General features: G+C 34.9%; 1 protein-coding gene across 2 annotated transcripts in view; it reads left to right on the top strand.

Annotated features, from left to right (window-relative positions):
* The window catches only part of ATF2 (activating transcription factor 2), a 75884-nt gene that overhangs the window by 10304 nt on the left and 43511 nt on the right, over positions 1 to 22069 (top strand). For both annotated transcript variants that reach the window (XM_090280842.1, XM_090280835.1), the window contains exons 2-4: positions 3007 to 3107; positions 12027 to 12101; positions 13900 to 13969. In XM_090280842.1, the coding sequence (XP_090136968.1) occupies positions 12070 to 12101; positions 13900 to 13969 (102 nt within the window). In that variant the 5' untranslated portion in view covers positions 3007 to 3107; positions 12027 to 12069. The remainder of the gene's footprint in view (positions 1 to 3006; positions 3108 to 12026; positions 12102 to 13899; positions 13970 to 22069) is intronic.

Below are 22069 nucleotides of genomic sequence, written 5' to 3'. Positions count from 1 at the left end.
TGACCTGCCAAAGTTTCTGTAAGTGTGTTAAGCGTCAACCCACAAAGTGACATAGTACAAGATGGGTAGGATTCTGCACAGGGAAAGCGGCCTTATGATAGGAAGCAGAGTGGCTATGATGGGCAGACTAATCCAATTTTCCGCAAAAAGGCTAAAACTACAAAGAAGATTGTATTGGGGCTTGAATGCATTGAGCTCAACTGCAGATCTGTGAGAACGCTGGCTGTTAAGAGGTGCATGCATTTTGAACTGGGAGGAGATGAGTAAGGGCCAAGTGATCTAAGCTTCCTATTTTTGTTGTTGTTTGTTTTTTTTTTATGTGACAATAAAATGTTGATGTATTCACTTAAAAAACAAAAACAATTTATCTTTAACAGTTGAAAACTTTTGTTGTTTCTTTTTCTTATTGAGTTTTATTTAATTTCCACATCTCTAACAATTGTATTTGTATCCATTGTATTTAATGTTTTAAAGTATTTATTGATCACCTCATCATCTCTGCAACAAATGTAAATTAAACTTTTCAAAGTTTCTTACCAATTTCCTCTTTGCTTTGTTCTCATGGAGTTCTCTGTCAGGACAGTGTATTTATTAAATGAAAGTGTTTTTATTGTTCCTGTCATTACATTGCACAATATATCTTAATTGAGAACGTTCCTAAACGAAGGGCAAAACACCATTCTTAAAGCCATGCTTTGCTTTAACAGAATTATTTATAACACAGGAAAAGACACAAGTCTGAGATTTAACGGTGACTTGATTAATGGAGGCTTTAAGATACTCTTAAATTATCTCCTTGTTTTGTTCCGTGGAGGTGTTTTCAATCTGGGACAATGCATTGTAATAAAATTTGATCTGGGTAAGAGACATGGGTTTCTTTTGAAACATGAAAGAAAGAATGAGGACCTAAGGAAACTAGGCAGATCATTTTTAAGAACGCAAACAGGGAAGTTGAAGCTACAAAAATTAATTTTCTTAAAACTTACCTTGTTCAGTCTTAGGTCCCTTCAGTAATACATACATCTGTTTGAACACTGCTGTCTTAAGAAACTGTCCCCTTTTGGCCTAGCTCCTGTCCTCCCATGAGGCCAGAAGCCAACTTCTCTTTTCCAACCAGGATTACCTTTGAGTATGTTAGGCTCTTTGGAGTCCACGTCCAAGAAAATTCTTTTCTCACACTACCTTTCAGGCCCTGTTTCCTGGCACCATACCTACCTTTTTTCCAGAATACTTGCCATTAGCAGTTATCCTACCCCTTATCCACCATTTAGTTATATCCAAATATAAGAAACACATATGCAGTAGCTAGGATAGGGTACTAGTAATTTATTTCTACCTAGAGGATGGAAACCTTTACATTATCCTACAGAGCCACTTGTTCTTTAAATTACTGCTTTATTTATAGACCCTTTCTTATATTTATATAGCTGAATGTATTCTGTTTTGGGTCCATTTCCCTTTAAGAATCAGTCTGTATATAAAACAGAATTTTGTTGCCAGCTTTGGAATGAGAGTCTTTCTAGCTTCTGGTATTTGCATCAAAGTTTTAAACATTTCAGCCAACTTTATTCAAGGTAAAGTGCAACTCTTCTTTTTAACAATCTGTACAATAGGGAAATCTCTGAAGTTCATACATAGTCTAACAGTAGGAGAAGAAAGTCTGCTTTCCCTTCTTCTTGCTTCTGGGTTGACTGCCTTTCCCTAATGCATTTGGTAACCGAGCTTTCTGCCAAGTTCTTACCCAATCTCACCTTGGCACTCTCATTACTTACATAATGGTCCTGTGTAATTCTCTGTTTTGTGGACTGCTTAAATGAGTTTATCCTCCCAAAGTACAACTATTTAGGTTGTTTCTTGACTCTGGCATTGTTATTCTGGTCTTCAAATTTTTCCCTCTGTCACCTCAGATTGGCCTTGCATATTTAGAGAAGTCCTTTTGAATGCTGGTCTAGCTCTTTGGACACTTGGCCGGACTTTGTTTTTGAAAGCTCCCTTCAGTAGACTGCTAAGGCAGCTAGCTCTACAAGGTATCCAACCATCTTTCATTTTAGAATGAAATGAGTATGACGACAAGAACAACTAATTGTCCACCAGTATTCATTCGTTTAACTTATTATACATGCTCAATTTTTTAGCTGAGCATATGGCAAAATAAAGAATATATTTTCCAGCTTTCCTGCTAGGAATGACCATGTGACTTAAGTTCTAGCCTATGGAATGTAAAAATGACATTTCTGCAAGATTTCTGAAAAGTTCCCCTAAAGAGAGGCTACTGCGTATCTCCTCCTTCTCCTTCCTGTTGTCTGGTCAGCAAATGCAATTACTAGACCTTGAGCAGTTATTTCACACCGTGAAGGGGACCTCTTACGAAAAGGGTGGAAAAACAGTAGAGCCTGGATTCCCAGTGATTATGGTTCTGGACTGCCTGTGTTTATATGAGAGAAATAAACTTCTGAATCATTTAAGCCTTTGTTATTGTGACTTTTCTGTCACAGCTGAAACTAATTCTAACTGATTCAGGTATAAAAAAGTCGAGCTATTTCTAAATTACAGCACATAAACTGGGTCCCATGGATGTTTTGGTGCAGAAACACTATTAATTTTTACTAACAGTTTTGGTGCTTAGATTCAGCACTGCCATTCCACCTGTCATCTTTGACGACCTCTCCCTTCCATTGTGGTAAAAAGCTCCATTTTTTCTCTTTTCACCAAGGTTCCACTGCCGTACTTCCATCCTTGAAACTTATACCTCTGATAAGTGGCAGTGTGCCTGGAGTTACGGGAGGCCAGAGGATAAGCATCTTCCTGGAGCATTGAAGACTTTGGAAGGAACCCTGATTTTTATATTAAAAAATAATAGAATGGAAAGCAAAATCCACATGCATTTTAAAGTACAAAATAAAATACACATTTTTAAAATGTGGATGGAGTTGAACTGCATGAGGCATTTTCTTTAGATCTCACAGAGTAATGAGTTCACTCTTTTTTGCCTCTCCTTTGCCCCAGGGATACTCAGAAGGAAACCTGAGAAGCATTGCTTACTTGATTAGAGCTGAGCGATTCGAGGTGGCCCAGTGAATAAAGCTCATGGCCCACCAGCTAGAAAGGTAAGAGATTTTAAGTTTTTAATGCAAAGAAGTCTTTTTATTTTGTGATTGTCTCTCAGATATTACCGAATTCAACAGATGTTTTCAGACAGTAGTCCTCAGAATGCTAATATTCTACCATATTGATGGTATCTAGTTAAAAATTCTGAGGTTCAGCAAATTTGAAAATGTCCTTTTGGAGCTACTATGCAGAGCAGCAAATAATAGCACACTGAAGACTTACGTTGAAGTGTTTAATTTTGTTTAACCCAGTGGCTCCCAATCCTGTCTGACAATCCTGTCTGTATAGCAAAGGGTCCTAATATGAAAGTCCCAATTCTCCTAGGATTTTATAAGGGTGGTAACAGGAGTTAATCTGTGATGTATTTTCTGTATTTCAAAAATATATTGGATGAAAAGTATTACCACTCTAAGTGGTATTACCACTCTAAGGCTGTACAAACTAACAGAATATCAGATTTATTTGCATGTGGTTTGAATTATATTAACTAAGTTCAGTACCATGATTATTTCATGCTGATCAGAAACATTAATAGAAAGTTGTACATTCAAACATTTACCTTTATTAATTATCTGTGTGGCAGCTACAGTGTGCTGATATTAAAAGGTACAAAGTACAATGGTATCTGGTTTCAAGCCATTTTATAGTTTGGGGGTGTAGCTTCTAAAAATGGAAAGAAAATACTGATTTAATAAATGTGACCTGGCATACAGGATCTTTCAAAATAGTGTAGTGTGGTGATGGACTTGGTCAGGTATATCAAGATACACAAGCCAATTAGCCTATACTGTTATACCTGAATCTTTAGATTAAAAGGAAAACTGTGTGAAAAAGTATACTTACTCTAATTTTGACAAAAATTTGGAAAATAATTTAAATTACTATGTATTTGAAAAAGTAAATTTTCAGCAGGTATAAGGTGGCAACACTTGATAATGTTTTCCTACACATTGATATCTAAATTAAATAATTTTGAGCGACTTGTCCAACTTGAATGTTCAAGTCTACTGATTTGGTTAGAACTATTTTCCATAAAATGTAAATTCCATGAGGACAGGAGGGATTGTGTCTGTATCATTGTACTCTGGAGTCTAGCACAATTCCTACCCTCCTGCAGCTACTCAATAAATATTTACTGCCTGAATGACTAAGTAAATGAGAGATCTGAATTTCAGGGTGAGGGGATAGTGAATGGAGGGATATCAGAGGTGAGTGATGTTAACTAAGAATGGGATGGATGAGTAAGAAGTAAGGCCAAGAGAGGGAGCTGATTAAAAGCCTGTATAACTAGAGCCAAGAGATGAAGAGGTAGCATAAGACTGGGATAGGGGACAGGAGTCAGTCCATGCAAGGGTCTGGAAACAGTGTTAAGGTCTTATTCTATAGAGCTATTTTTCATAAACAGGTTTTTTCCTCTCATGCTGATTGGCACTGCTTGCATTCAGACCACCATTCTCTTCCCTAAGGTTAGCAGTAGCTTATACTAGTTTTCTTATGCATAGTGTTGACTTTTCTAATCAATCCTCCACACTTCTATTAGTTATCTTACTAATATGACCGTTTAATTATGCAGTTCACCTGCTTAAAATCTTTTTATTTTTTACAGCAGGGTTAAGCAAACTTTCTTTAAAGGGCCAGATAGTAAATATTTTAGGCTTTGTGGAGGTCTCGGTTGCTTATTCTTCTTTCCTCTTGCTACCTCCCACCCCAAACCAATTAAGAATGTGAAAAACTTTCTTAGCTTAACATTTTGGCACTGGGCCCTAGTTTATAACCTCTGAGTGCATGCAGAACAGGGAGGTAAGGATGGAATTGGCATTCCTTGCCAGGGACTTAAGACCCTTCGAGATGTGCTTCCCTCTGTGGCCTCACCTCTCTTCCCTTCAACATTATGTTCTCCGCTTTTGCCATCAGAAGTTCTCAGAGATCCTTCAGTGTATTCTGCTTATTGTGCTTTCCACATGGTGTCCCCTCTGCCCAAAACATCATCTGTAACTGGCTAATGCCTCCTCTTTCATTGAAAAAACTAAGCTCAGGCATTGCTTCCTTCAGTAGTCTTCCCAGACCCTCTCTCTAGGGTTGGCCAGCTGTTTGCCTTAGTTAGGAGATAGAAAATGAGATAAATTTAGGTTTAAAAAAAGGAAGAAGAAGAAGAAAAAAAAGGAGCCTCATACTCAGGGTATGGAAGACTCTTATTGCCTAATCGTAAGCATAGTTAGGCATCACAGAAACTGCATTCCTTCATCTTGCCTGCATGGTTTCTCATCTCTTTTTTTTGTGCTTACTTCGTTCTGGCTTTCATTAATTTCTTATCAGTATGAGCATAACAAAACATATCCACCAGTCCATAGTATGATTTTGAATCGCTGGTGCTCACCTCTGTTTGGCTGCTTTTTAACACATATTTTATATTTTTTTAAAAAGGAAACTACACTTTTGGACAAATAATTGTCTAATATCACCCCATGAATCTTTATTCAGATATGGGAATTGTTCTACAGTATGATTCTGTTTGCTTTTAACCTTGCAGTACAGATCATAGTTTTTCTACTTTCTGATATAACATGAAAGTTATAAACTAGACTCAGAATTGTTAGAGAATCCATATATTTTATAGTATTGTTTTTATATAAGTACTGCTAAAAACTATATACTAATTATATAATGGTTATGTAGTAAATTATTATAGTGCATATTATTTACATACAATGTAAACTAAGTTTGTATTTACTTTTTAAATTTTAAATCATTTTTGAAATTTGTTTTAAGTTCAGACCTTTTATTTACTTTTTTATTTATTTATTTTTTGGATTAGGCAATGGGTTTATTGAGGGGAAAAAGGGGGGAAAGGGGGGAGAGGGGAGAGGCAGCTTCCGGACCAACTCAAAGGCCCATAGGAGCAAGGGGAATGGGGAATGGAGACTGCTGGTTCTCCTCGTGGGCCCGTAGGAGTCCCACCCGTACTTCTGCAGGCACCTAAGTTCAAACCTTTTAAAAGTTTGCCAGCATCATGTCCCATCATACTGAAACACTATGTTTTCTACAATAAGACATTCTCTTACGAAACCACAATACAACCATGGAAATCAAAAAATTAATATATTACTATCATCTAATTTGCACATCACATTTAAGTTTTGCTGATAATGTCTTTTATATTTATAGCAAAAACATTCAGGCTAGAATCTCACATTGCAGTTAGTTATATATCATTGGTCTTTTTCAGTCTGAAACAGTTCCTCAGTTTTTCCTTGCCTTTGATAACTTGGACCCTTTTGGAGATTACAGGTCAATTATTTTGAAGGGTTTACCTCAATTTGGGATTGTATAACATTTTTTCATGATTAAATTTTAGTTAATGTATTTTTGGCATGACTGTCATGGAAGTGGTAATATATCCTTATGGCATCCCATTGGGACATGTGATATTGATTTCCCCTATTTCTAGTGTTAATTTGGATCACTTGAGTAAGATGATGTTTGCCAGGTTTTTATACTATATATTCTTGTTGCCTTTAGTAATTAAAATGTATTTATAGAGTGATACTTTGAGAAGCTGTAAATAATTCTGTCTTGTCAAACTTTCAGTTTGTTCTTTTATATCAGTATGGGTTAATGGAGTCCTATTTTACTTATGATATGATCCATTGCTGTCATTATTTTGATTCTCAAATTGCCCTATATTTGCCCACTTTGTGGCCAGTTCCATATGTAAGTCCTTCTTTACTTCCTGGCTCAAGATATTCAAAGCCCATCCTGTATTTTCCCTGTCCCAGCCCTGAAATCAGCTGAATTTTCAAGGAGCCCAAGTTCCTTTTGGTGGAGAAAGGTATCTAGGTATCAACATCTGGGTGCTAAGTGGACTTACTGCTAAAGGGATATCAATGTTCCCAGGCCCTCTCAGTGGGCACAGCTAGGGAAATATATGAATATAGTCAATATATGCATATATATGTACACACTATTACCTATATTTCTGTATATTTATATCTCTATTGAAAGTCATGGGTTCATACCAATATCTCCAAATCTCATCTAATATAAAGGTTCATTATGTATAATTTCCTTCACTCACATAGTGTGGATTTACCTTCACCTACCACATCCTTGAAATATTTACCTGTTCAGTCAATCCCTATGTATGTATATAATGAATTGCTTATTGTCACCAGGCCCTCTCCTCTTTACCAAGTAGATATCCTCCTGCTTGGGCCCTGATATCCTTTGCTGGGTGGTGCCAACCCTGTTCCTTACCTCACGTGGATGCCTCCTCACTCTACTTGGGCATTGATCCCACATCAAGATACCTACCTCTCACACACTTGCCGCATCCAGCTCAGACTCCTTCCGGCCCAACCCCCATTCCCACCCATGGACACTTTGCTCACCTTGCTTAGGCTCTGACACTCTGTCCTGGACTGTCCTTCAGTGGCCTAAGCTGCCTCTTAGGAAGACACCCTTTTTTCTTCCCGGAGACTTGACTTATATATTTTAAGTTAAAAAATGGTTTGCCAGTTGATTTCTCCCATTTTCTTCTATTCATCTTTCCTTAAAGTTGTTCTTCTATGCTATTTTTTCATTGGCATTTTATATTACGTGTGATTTTATTTGATAAAGGGTCAGCTGTATAATTCTACAAGTCCCCAAAAGAGTCCTTCTGTGCTTTTTTAAAAAGGTGGTTGACATAAAATTTTGGTATAATTGGTAGCCATAGAATAGTAAGGTATGATAGTTGATAGGCTTAGTATAGAGCAAGGCATACCAGTTGGTAGGCACAGTACCTATAGCAGTTGAAAGGTTCTTGTTTCATTTTTTACTTGGAGTAAATCATTTCACCCTTTTGGGACCCGCTTTTGTAGAATAGTTGTTAGGACCAGATCGGTAATACAATAAGGTGCATGATCAGAAATTCATATAAGAAAGAACCTATGATCTGTATTCAAGAAAGAATTTTGGACTACTGTTTGATTTTTTTTTTAAGAATCAGCAAAAGAAGCATTTCACCGATAACTACAAAGGACCATTTTATATATGAAAAAGTTCAACCTTATTAGTATGTCAAGCTATGCAATCTTAGAATTAGTTTTTTTCGCTAATCTGACAAAAAATGTTAAAAAATAATATCTACTGTTGGTGTGGATTTTGAGAAATGAGGCCTTTTTGTACACTACTCGTAATGTAGAAATCAGTATTATATATTTGAGGACAGTTTAGAAATGTAAATCAAAAGCCTTAAAAATATGCCTTCAAAGTTCGAAACACTAATTTGAAATAATATATGTACTCCTGTGTTCATCTAAGCATTATTTACAATAGCCAAACTATGGAAGCAACCCAAGTGCCCATCAGTAGACAAGTGGATAAAAAAGCTGTGGTACATTTACACAACGGAATACTACTTGGCAATAAAAAAGAATGAAATGTTACCCTTCGTGACAGCTTGGATGGACCTGGAGGGTATTATACTAAGTGAAATAAGTCAGTCAAAGAAAGACATACCATATAATTTTACTTATTGTGGAATCTAAAGAACACTATAAATAAACAAAACAGAAACAGACTTATAGATACAGAGAACAGACTGATGGTTGCCAGAGGGGAAGGAGGTTGGGAGACTGGGTGAAAAAAAGTGAAGGGATTGAGAAGTACAGATTAGTAGTTATAAAATAGTCATGGGGATATAAAGTACAGCATAGGACATATAGTCAATAATAGTGTAGTAACTATAAATGGTGCCAGGTGGGTGCTGGAAATATCAGAGGGAACACTTTGTAAAGTGTATGATTGTCTAAACCACTATGCTGTACACCTGAAACTAATACAAAATTATATTGAATATAAACTGTAATTGAAAAAAAACTAAAACATTTAAAAAATAAAAGCATATGCCTTCACTTTGACAGTGATTTTATATCTATAAATTCATCCTGTGGAATAAATTATTACAGATATTGCACAAAAATTTGTCCTCTGGGATATTTATTGATGATAAAAATCCACTAATAAAGAATTAGTTATAAATAGATCATATCTTTGTGATGGAATATCATAGCAATTAAAAACAAAATCTAATATTCCATGATACCTCTAATAGCAATTAAAAACAAAATCTAATATTGCATGATACCTCTGTTTAATGATGTGGCAGAATTTAGATAATTGCATTTTAAAGGAAGTTGTAATAATGTTTTTATAATTTTTAAACTTATGTATCTCCATACACTGATAGGAATGGAATATGTACTCTAGAGTGTTAAACAGTAGTTACTCCTGAGTGGTGGTATTTTGGGTGACTTTTATTTTTGCTGTATTTTCTGGGAGCAATTTATTTACATCTTAGTTCAGTAGGTATGATTTAGTTCATATTGTCAGGAAATAACAATGACTTTCTGAACCCTATTTATAACTTCAGCTTTAGGGTTTTTTAGTAATTATATGAGATTGATCATTTATGTGAGATGTATAGTGGAAATTGCTCTGGCTATGTTTTAACAAATAAAATTCAAAGTATACCTTTAATCAAGTTTGAGGTTCCAAAATAAAATGCCTTATAGCAATGAAATACAAAAAATATGAGGAATATTTACATGTTAATGTGTTGCACACTGGAAAGAGGAGGTATGAGCTGGATGGTAGATTATAGTTAGTGTAAGCTCCCTTATTATCTCGGACACTTTTGAGAACAGGTATTTATCTTAATTCACCACTACATTCCTAGCATCAGGCATAGTGCTGAACACAAGTAGACACTCAAATTCATTATTTGTTGACTGAAAGAAGAAAAGGGTAAATTAGTAGATTATGAGCACAAGGAAGATAAGAGTGTAAGAAGAAGAGTTGAGAGAGATTAGAGAAATCAAGGAAACTGATTTCTTTTAAATATTGCCTAGAACTCTCCTGCGTCTTCTTTATGACAGTGATTTTTCCCCCATCAATATAGGTAGTGGACGCTTGCCAGAGATAGTGATATGGTATATTAACAGTTCTCTATCTGCAGTCATTGACTTCCTCAACAATTTATAGTTGAACAAAAACCTCCCTTCCAGGCTTTCCTATAAGCATATTTTCAGCCTTGATGTAAAAGGGAGATAAGCCTGGATTTAGAGGCTTGAGATTCAGTTAGATTAACCAAGAGATGTTCCAAAGTAATTACATTTATGTCTCAAAGTGCTTCCACTGTTATATATACAGCTACCTCAGCTAGGTGTTAGAATAATAGTAATAAGAAATGGGAATTTTCATTGGTTGGCTAGGAAATAGGCTAATATATAGGTGAGGACCTTCTTTTGTAGAGAAAGGGTAGGTTGGAGTGGAAAAGACGAGAGAGAAGGGTACCCAGAGTTACATCTATCACAAAGTATTTCTAAAACTTATCAGATTGGTCCCTGCACGACCTTTATATTCTTATAGCATTCTAACTCTCAATCTTACAAAAGAAGTTGAAACTACAATTTCTGTATTCCTCTTTCTTCTGCTAGACTGAAAGTTTCTCAAGTGCAAGCACTTTTTTTGTTTTTGTTTTATTCCGAAGATTTTTGTGCTTCAGCACGTATTCGGTGTTTAAATGCTTCTGGAACTTAACTAAGTTTAAATATTGGCTTTGGTTTTTCATTATTTATTTGACTTGTTCATGTCATGCATCTGTTTATTCATTCCTTAATATTTCATGAGTAAATGTTATGAGCTAGGCACTGTTTTAGATAGTTAACCAAAAAATAAGTTCTTTGCCTCATTGAGCCCACATTCTATAGCTGATGATAGAGGCATAACTTTTATAGGTTTCCTTTGGATTCTTCTAGTGTTCTTTTCGCTCTTCTCACAGACAGCCTGGTAAAAATAGACGTGAATGAAGAAATGGAATCTTACCAGACACAAATTTTGGCTGCGGCCAGGGAGAAAACTTTCTTCTTCCTCTCTCCTGCACAACATCACTCTTGACTCCAGGCCTCAGAACTGCAGCTATTATTTACACACTTCCCTACAAGAACTATCCACCATTTCTGAGCCAAGACATTCTTGACACTGCAATTGCAAGCAAAATTATCAAAAATAAAATCTTTCTCTGTACCATTGGCTTATTTGAATAAGCATATAGAGTTACTCTTTTCACCACAAGCTGGGATTTCAGTGAATGTAAGATGAAATATTATTAGCAGAGGTTTAAAAATGGGCCACTGACCTGGATAGTTTCAGTATATTACTTGTCCTTAAGCTAATGTCAAATAAGTAAGTTATAAAGTTATAGAAGAGAGAGCTGCTTATGCAAATCAAATACACTATGTGACAAATAGATTTTGAGAGTTAGGCTAAGGGCCTGACCACTATGGACCACATTTTTAAAAAATTAAAAGCCTTCTGAATAGATATTTTGAAATACTATGTCTCATCTTTCTCATTAGACTTCAGAAGTCAGGCTTTTCACCCTTTAAGGCTGCTCTTCAGCCACAGTCATAAAGGCCAAAATAAATGTTTTTTTCTCTTTTACCTTCTTTCTGGTATGTGTATTTATATGTGTTTAAGGCATTTACATGAGGTGTTTGTGTTAAGAAACAGTACTTTATTATAAAGATTCTTAATAGAGACTGGATTTTTGGATGGCAGAAACGTTACAGAGTGTCATTATTCGAGTGTTGTTTTATCTATAGGGTTTGAAGAAATGTTTCAAAACTAGCCCTGACTGCCATGGCCCACTGGTTTGGGCATCCTCTCAAAATATGAAGGATCACGAATTTGATTCTTAAGGCACATGCCTGGATTGCAGACCAGGTCGCTGGTTGGGGACATGCAAGAGGCAACTGATTGATGTTTCTCTCCCTCTGTTTCTCCTTCTATTCCCCTCTCTCTGAAAATAAATTTAAAAAATCTTTTAAAAAAAGGTTTCAAAACTATTAACAGTGGGAAACCACTTTGTTTTTCAGTATCCTTGTCATGAAAAAAAGGATGTGATAAGTTGTTCAACTTATGAAATTCAAGTTACATGTGAATTCTGCCAGGTATGTATGCAATACTTGATATTTTTAGCCATTTTCAATACTTTAAAAATTTTTATAGCTTGTTTCTAGATAAGTATTTTAATGTTTTTTGCATGAATATGGAAAAATATTCTAAGTGCTCCTTGAGTCATTTCACTTGAAACATATTAATGGCTCTGAAAAGTTGTACCAAAAAACAGTACTCTAGCATTTCCCAAATTTGTTTAGCCACATACCTTTTTTCTGTAATAGCTGTTGTCATTCCTGTTCGAAATTCTTTGGGAAACATTGATCTGAAGAGTCAGCAAACTAGTGTTGGGAAGGACAGACATTTTTAGTTGAATCAAATACAGTTGTCATATATAATTTCTAGAAAAAAAACCAAAAACAGATCTATGAGTTGATAAAAGGAGTAATTGGGAACTTTAAATCGAAAACTAGGAAAAAATCTTGACTCAAAAATATCTTTTTGTAGTTGTTTTGTGCAAATCAGTATCCAAAAAGGTCACCATATTGCATTAAACCTCTCTTAACCTAAAATGGTTCCCCCTGCTTTTGACTCCTCTCCCTTTTGTTCCCTATGCTATTTATTTGTTGAAGAGACCAGGTCTTTTGTCCTATAGAATTTAGCTAATTGCAACCTGGTAGTGTTGTTTTACATGTTTTTCTGTTCCCTATATTTCCTGTAGTTGGATCTACAGAGACTTGATTACATTCAAGTTTGACATGTTTTCCCCAAGAATACTTCACGTGCTTTATTGCATCGTATCAGGAAGCATATGATGTCTTTTTTGTGCCACTTTTAGTCATGTTAATTTGAGACTGACCTGTAAGTTTAGGTGCTGTCATCTCAATCCAATCATTATAGAGTTACCATCACTTTTTCTCCTAATGATTTTATCAGGCATAGATGATACGTTGTCTAGATTCATTATTTTATTGAAGGATAAAGTGGTGATTTTCTAACTGCAGTATTTCATTCTTTCTGCACTTTAGTGTTTAACGGGAAAGATATAGCCTGATAGACCAGGAATTCTACCCTTTTTTTCTATGTATAAAATTTGCATATTACATGTTTGTCTATTCATAATAAGATAGAACAGTGATCCTCAACCTTCCTAATGCCACGACCCTTTAATACAGTTCCTCATGTTGTGGTGACCCCCAACCATAAAATTATTTTCGTTGCTACTTCATAACTGTAATTTTGCTACTGTTATGAATCATAATGTAAATATATGATATGCAGGATGTATTTTCATTGTTACAAATTGAACATAATTAAAGCATAGTGATTAATCACAAAAACAATATGTAATTATATATGTGTTTTCCAAATATCTTAGGCGACCCCTGTGAAAGGGTCGTTCGACCCCTGTGAAAGGGTCGTTCGACCCCCAAAGGGGTCGCAACCCACAGGTTGAGAATCACTTAGATAGAAGATAGGGTTATAATGTCAGTAAAAGTGTATTTATTTCACGTTCATGGAGGAAAAGTAATAAACTTAGTGAAAATAAAAAAATATTACATTTCGCCATGATTAGTGTAGCTCAGTTGGTGGGGTGTCATCCCACAAAGGAAAAGGTTGTGTGTTCAGTTCCTGGTCAGGGCACATGCCTGTGTTGCGGGTTTCGCCCCTGGTCACAATGCATACAAGAAACAGCCAGTCAATGTTTCTCTCCCTTTCTTTTTTCCTTTCTTTCCCTCTTTAAAAATCAATAAATAAAATATTTTTTAAAAATATATTACATTTTAAATTACGCTTTATTTAAATTTCTCACTGTAAAACATTCAGCCATCTTTTAATGTTTTATTATAGGCAATACAAGGACCTGTGGAATATGAGTGATGACAAACCCTTTCTATGCACTGCCCCTGGATGTGGCCAGGTAACATATAAATTACTTTAAATTATTTTGCATGTTTATATTTGTTAAAACACTGATGACAGTATAGGTATGTTACTAAAAGGCTTCCCTTATAATGTTTTGTGTAATTTTGGAGTTAAATGAAAACAACCCAGAAAAATTGGGGGAAGAAATTCTTCTTTTTCCTCAATAGCATTATCTGAGTTTAAAAAAATTCAAGCTAATATGGAAAAAAAAAAGTTGTCTTACAATGGAAAGATGGAAAACCTGGACAAAATCCAGGGTTTAAAAGTATTTTCATTTGACCATTATTGGTTGAAAGTGACTATAAACTGTCTAATTGGAAATTAGATGTATATTATCTTATATGAAAGTTATTTTATTTGCTAAACTCTTATGGTATTAACTACTATTCACCTGAGAGCATTACTAATGTATTAATGTTCTTAATTCTTAAGTCTAACATCTTTAATACACAGCATGTGTGGATGTATTTTTAGAAAATAATACCTGTCTCAGTGTTGTTTCAGTAAATAATATTTCAGTGTTTTGTAACAGGCTATTAAATTATTAATTTATTGCTGTTATAATTATTCTCATCTTAAAATAACTACAGGCACTACAGAATTAAAGAATAAATGTAATGTGTAGTGAAATTACAGAGTACTTAAATATACAAATTATACATCAGAAATAAGCATTAATGTGTTTTATTCTGGTAAGTCACATTTACTCCTTGAATTTGGAGTTAAATGTAGAGAGAGGTGGTATTATTCAAGCCATCCATTTTGCTGGAGTGGATTGAATAAACACAACATGATTCAGTAATCCCCTGGATTACTGTGAATAGAGTAATATGTTTCTAGAGCCAGCCTTTAGACAATGACCAGTTCTGCTATGTTGTTTTAGGAACTGTTCTTAGAAACTAGTCTCAAACAAGCCCCTAATTCATTCTCCTATCCTTTTAAAATAGTAAGAATTGTTTGTTATATTGTGATTGACTCCTTTACTGATACACATGCCATTTTTTAATAAAAAGGTATTACATTTAAATTTGCTTAAATTCAACAGAACAAAAAGAAACCTATTCCTGACCATAAGAATATATATGTATATGTGTTTCATAAGAGATAGTTTCTTAAAAGACCTCTCTAATATTAAAAAAGGAAAACATTAAGAAGTTAGAATTGTTTTTTAGGCTCCCTATTGTGAAAGGATTTAACATTCATACTTCTTTACCTCTTCTTTTCCATCTCTTGATGTCTGATAATTGTTCTATTTTTTTACATTATCAAGGTTTGTAATACATTCTGTCTAGTAACCCATAATTCCCTTATTTGCTTAATTTTACTTCCAACGTATATAGTGTAGATAGAGAAGAAGGGAAGAACTAAGCTGTAAGGCACTCCATATTTAGAAGTCAGAAAGAGGGGAGGAGTAGCATAGGAGGCTGAGAAGCGGCAGAAAATGAAGAAAATTTTGTCCTGGAAGTCAAGTAGAAGTGTTTCCAAGTGGGGAAATAATGTAGTCATATAGTGATAGGAAAAGGTAAGGATTCAGTATTTACTATTGGATTTAGAAATATGAAGATCATTAGGTAAGTCGTTTGAGTGAAGTAGCAGTGACAACAGTATGATTGTAGTAGGTTGAAGAGAAAATGGGGAGAACCAGAAGTGCAGGAGACACTGTAAGACAGCTCTTTCTTAATTTTTTTTTAAAATCCTCACCGCAGGATATGTTAATTGATTTTAGAGCGAGAGGGAGGGAGGGATGGAGAGAGAGAGAAAAAAAAAAAAAACATTGGTGAGAGAATGAAACATCTATCTGTTGCCTCCCACATGTGTCCTGACCGGGTATCAAACCTGTAGCCCAGATGTGTGTCCCAACCGGGATTCAAATCTGCAATCCTTTGGTGGCGTATGAGACGACTTTCCAACCAACCAAGCCACTTGGCCAGAGCAAGACAGCTCTTCCTTAGAGTTTAGCATGAAGGGAACGAAAAATAGCTGGAATAGGATTGAAAATGGAGCTTTTTTGTTTTGCATTTTATAGTGAGACTATCCCAACATATTTGACACTGCAGAGAGAGGGACTGTTGGAGGACTGGGGTCCTTAAGTAGGTAAAAGGATGGGATCTAGTACTCCAGTGGAGGGACTGGCCTTAAATAAGACCATGGGCAACTATTCCATAGTAACTGAAAGTAAAAAGGGATGGGGTAGGGGTTTGGAAGGCTCAAACAGAGATTAGAAAGCATACAGACGTATTTCCTTCAATATAGTCACCATAAAAAAAATTACGTATTTGTTTATTCCAAAGAAATTACCTTGAGAAGCTATGGCACATTGTTTTAAATAGCCTTATGAGTGGCAAGTTTTTAGCCCCTTTTGTTATTTAGAATGCTGGTTAAGACAAAGACTCAACCTAACAATAGCTTGAACAGTTTTTTTTATATATAACAGGTTCCAGGGCAGGCTGACTGGTGTCCTCAACATATGAATTCCATTTTTAGATCCAGGCTCCTGCCATCAAGTTCTCATTCCAGCCATAAGGGAGAGAGAAGGGGAAGCAGAGCACATACACAGACACACACCATTTTATGAGCATTAACTGGAAGTAATATATATAATTTTCACTTATTCCTTTTGATAAGAACTCAGTCACATAGCCACCTTATTGCTAAGGAAGCTAGAAAATGTAGTCTCTGTTCTGGGCAGCCAGGTACTCAACTAAAATTGGGAAGTTCTTTCATTGAAGGAAAATTCTTGAGTAATAAAAGTTAAGTAATAGAGATTGAGAGACAGCTAGCAGTCCTTGTCATAGTTTTCAGACATGATTTTGAGTTTGGAGCCTGAATTTGGTTAAGCTGGGCACAGTAAGTCCTCACCTAATGTCGTTGATAGGTTCTGCAATTTTATATGAAACAGCATACTACGAAATTTTATCATAGGCAGGAACGAAAGGCTATTCAAGGACCTGCTGTAATTTTTTTTTAAGTTTAAGATAAAGTTACTAAAGTCTGGAATCCAGTTATCAGTAATGCATCAGTGTTGGTTTCTTAGTTTTATAAGGTAAGATAAGAACATTAGTGGAAACTGAAACTGGGTTCAGGGTATGCAGGAACTCTCTGTACTATCTTTGCAACTTTTCTGTAAATTTAAATGTTTTCCAAAATAAAAAAGTTTATTCAATAATGATAACAACAAAAACTCTACCCCAGAAACACACACACAAAAGTTACCTATGAACCATAGAATAGAGCTTTCAAATATTAAGTGTATAATATATCTATTATTTTATCTGTGCCCCAACTTGTTTCAAAAAGTATTGGAGAAATTAAAGGTTCATATAATAGTTGTAATAATAAAAACAATGATAATATTTTTTGACTTAGCTAGTCACTGCTAAGAAGCTTATGTGGATTATGTCATTTAATACTTGCAGCAACCCTATGAAATAGGTGCTACTGGCCTTTCTTTACATGAGTGATAGAATGTAAACATTTAAGAATTTCTCTGAGTCATAGAACCAGCAAGTATTGGAAACAAGTTTTGTACTCAAGCCTACTCCTGTGTTTTTTCTGTAAATAGAATGTTCGGACTTCAGGGTATATTTGAATACAGGTCTTTGTATTTGTTACCTTTCAATTAATATAAACTTTTTATTTCCTCTTAATAACAAAAGTTTCACAGAAAATATTGACAGGCTTAACAGGACAAAACAAAATCCAGAAAGGACTCTGTTAACATTTGGGGCATTTCATAAGTCCTTCTCTTTTATTTTTAATACAGAATTGGGGCCATACTGCACTTATGTATTTTTATATTCTATTTGTGTGTAGATTACATTATATGTATCATAAGCATTTTTTGTGTTAATTGAAAGCAGGGGTTTAAGTTGCTGTGCCCTATTCTATTGCAAGAGTATGTCCCATAATTTATTTATCCATTTCTCTATTATGGGCTTTGATAATTTTACAATTTATAAAATTTTTATAATTAATTTTATATAATTATGTAAAAATTATGAGTACATAGACTATAGCATATTATAATTTATATATAATTTTATAATTCCAGTATTATGAGCAATAGTATGATGAATATTTTACATAACCCTTTATATGCATCTCTAATTAATTTCTCAAAATACAATCTTAAAAATAGAATTACTTGGTCAAAATGTATATACAATTTGAAGTTCTTCATATATTTTGCCATATTGTTTTTAAAAGTTAAACCAATTTATCATTCTGATAGTTTTATTTAAGCTCTGGTTTCATTATGAACACTCCAATTCTGGGTATTATTACTTGGGGGGGGGGCTATATTTGTTTCCTAAGGGATTTAAAATAATCTTGATGTTATAATAATATCTTAACTGTTATTGATCAAAATAATAACCTGGCTAATGTCAGTATCATCCATTTGATAAATCTTGCTGAGAACAGAAATGAAATAGTCTCTCTTTAGATTCAAATAATACTTCCTAGGAAATCAAAACTTCTAATAAGAATAGATTTTAGAAGTGATGGTAATGCAAATTATTTTTGTCACAAGTAAATTATGACTCTACTCCAAATTTGAATTTTAACATTAACACACTTAATAGACTTAAATTTTGGCTCAGTGGATTGAGCGTCGGCCTGCGAGCTAAGTGTCGCTGGTTCGATCTTCCAGTCAGGGCACATCAGAGAAGGAAAACTCTGATTCCAAAAAACCTCTGCTGCCTTGCGGCATACCTCTTCAGGGGAAAGGCTAAGGGAGTAAACCCCGACAGAAAATCCGGAGCCGGAGTCCCTAAGGCGGTTTTACGTTGTAGTCAACACCGGCAACTCCTGCGGCGCACCTGAAGCCAAGCTGTATTGACTCCGTCTTTCCCTTGGATCCTTCAGCTGCGAAGAGAGGGGGGGGTCTGCTGCATGGGCAACAGCAGACCCTCCGTATCACCCTGCCCAAGCTCTGTAGCTTCAGCTTCACTGGAGAGGACACTCCAGCGTCATCGCAAGATGTCGATTCGACACGGGAGGAGACAGATACCGTGTCACTCCCGAGTCGGACTGCACAACCATTCTTGGCGGTGCAGATACACTCTTAAGAAGCTACACCATCGTCTCTCGAGACGGACGGCTGCCGACGACGACGAGACTTAAATTTAAATTTTCAAATAGCTTTTTCTTTGTTTAATTGATTTTAGAGAGAAAGAAGCATCTATTTGTTCTTTCACTTATTTAGGCATTTTTTGGTTGATTCTTGTACATGCCCTGACAGGGGATTGAACCCTCAGTCTTGGTGTATCAGCATGATGCTCCAGCCACCTGAGCTACCTGGCCAGGGCCTCAAGTAGATATTTAAATTTAAATATATTCTGTTCATAATATCATTTCAGAGAGAGCGAGACCTATAGAAATCAATGCAAAGCATTCTAACTGTTGGCTCTTACTGTTAAATCTTTTTTTTTTAATATGCCTCAGGCACTATTAGGTATTTTACAAAAAGAATTATGTTAAATTCGTTTGTTTTAAAGTGATGTTCCATTGAATTCATCCAAGAAAACAAAATGAGATAATTTAGTGAAAGATTCATGGCACATTTGAAGTCTTCTGTTTTATTGATAATATTTTTGCTTTTGGTAACACTCATTGAAAAAAACTTTTTGGTGGAATGTTTATACATTATAAGCTGTTTTATGAAGGAGTTAAAGATTCATTTCATTTAGTCTAAAGTTTCAGTGGAGCGATGTGTGTGTGTGTTAATCAGAAACTTCCTGATGTGGGATAGGTCCTTCAACTGGTATTGTCCTCATGGCTTTATAACTCAGTTGAACCTATTTATCTGTTAAATAGGAATAATAATCTATATTGGGTGTGCGAATTAACTGCAGAACGACTGATTTCTTAGGAACTTAATTCCAGTAAGTGTGTTCAAATCTTGGAATTACAGATTTCTTAGATATTAGAGCTTATATGAATTTATTATAGAAGCATCTGATTCATATCCCTCCAACCTGTCAGGTTATCCTTCCTTTTTTAATCTTTTAGGAGAGATGATTATCCTGTTCTACCTTTCTTGACTACCTTTCCCATTGTTTATTCAGCTATATGCTTGAAGTCTTGCTTAACAAAACACTGCACATTTCGCATTGGATTTGTGCTCTTAATATGTTATTACTAGTAGTATCATTACAATTTTCCTCAAAACTTATTTTTACAATTTTTTAATTTGGCTGGGAAAGCAATTCAAATAAGAGTTTGGAAAATTTTTATTTTAGCATGTAGTAACTACTTTATAATTCTTCGTTGAAAAATGCTTTTTAGTCATTCATGTATATACAGGGATGGGCAATAGTAGGCTTACAGTTGTAATGCAAATAGTACAATAATTAATAAATAATAATACAAGAATAAACTCTGTTTTGCATACTCAAAACTATAAACCTACTTTTGCTCACTCCTGTACATCTCTTCTTGGTGACTGGCTTTTGACAAGGTTACCTTTTGGCACTGTCTTTAAGTTTCTTGTTAGAGGCAAGTAAATTTTCTTACATGACAATGAAGTTTAAACTCACCTGTATCAAGTGCGAATTTCAGTGTATTTTATCCATGTATATAAATTATATCACTATATGATTAACAATTCCTTTACTAATAGCATTTAGGTAAATTTGATGTGGAGATCCTACATTCATATTTCTTGTATTTCCCATTTTAATATTAATATGACCTTTTAATGTTTTTTAGGGTCTCTTTAGCTGCTCCTTTTCACTTCAGATCAATCTTGGTGCCATTTTCACATGTTTTGTACTAAACATAATGTTATTTATTCTTCGTGTAGTTGCATAGAAGATATTGGTAGAATAAAATTCCTGAGAGATAATTTTCCAAGTTCTTCTTATCTATTAATATGCTGACTTTGCCATTTTAAAATCTAGGGCCTCACTCACAAATGTTTAATGATTCTCTTCTGTGGAGAAGCCACATTGTTAGGTTATTTGTAACATAAAGTGAATTTTGCTTTAAGATACATTTAATGTGGAATGTAAGACATGTACATTTAAAGCTGTAATGCAAAGTTAAAAGCAATGAAATAATGCTAGTCAGCCCTACAGATATGTGCATTTTCCAAGAGCTTTGTTATTCAGCAGTCTGTCAAAAGATGACTGCTTATTTCTTTTAAATTTGGGAGGAATTTTTATAATGATAAAGCATAGAAAAATAGCACTTGAGTGGGGAAAAACTGAGTTATGGTCTCAGTGCCTTTAGTTGGTGCTTAGCAAATGTTTGAAGAATGAGTGAATAAGTCAAGGATTAGAGATACTGTTGCATCTGAACGCTCAGCTTTAATGGGACCACAGCAGATTCTGAAAGAGGGGTTCATATAATAATAGACATTTTTCCATTGCTGTGGACAGTAACCTGAAGACTTTGGGGCAAACCATATGTACCATAATAGCAAAAAATGAAAGCTTAATTCACCTTACTGAACAGTCTCTGGTTTTGATGGGGGTTTTTTTGTTTCTTTAGATTGGGCTTTAAGGTTCAACTGTTTTATTGTAAGGAGCTCATTCTTTGAATTTTTATTGAATAATTATGTTAACTTTGGAGGAGCTCAGCCTACTTAAAAGGACGGACATACAAAATTGTCAATGTAATGTGGATAGGTAGGTACCATAACCAAGGCATTGTGCAGACCATAATGGGTATAAATGAGAGAGATTGACTTTTACAGATCAAAGATTTGGTTGGCTTGTAAGGATAATATAAGTACTCAGTGTCATACTTTTAGAATTAGAAAATTTTTGAATAAAAAACGTAACGGAAAAAGTTTCATTCTTTTACATTGTTTTAATGTTACCCTAAAGCTATTACTAGTTGCATGAAAGGAAATAGTGAACTGAGAAGGAGAAAGGAGGCACCACAGAGAAGGAATCCATTTTGATGGTTTAGGGGAACTACATTCAAATATATATAATTACAGCATCCCCGTTTATAAGGATATAGTCTCGATAGTTTAGATCTCTTAATTTGGCGTTTTACAATTATTGCTCTGAAATAACAAGTAAGTGCTCTCAGTTTTCAGTTACAAATGTTGCTTAGTATAGAGGATTTTCTTAAACATCGATGT

Source organism: Furipterus horrens, unplaced genomic scaffold, assembly GCF_987537825.1.
Source record: "Furipterus horrens unplaced genomic scaffold, mFurHor1.1.pri manual_scaffold_1, whole genome shotgun sequence".
Taxonomy (NCBI): domain Eukaryota; kingdom Metazoa; phylum Chordata; class Mammalia; order Chiroptera; family Furipteridae; genus Furipterus; species Furipterus horrens.
This window is presented reverse-complemented; position numbering and strand designations above follow the sequence as displayed.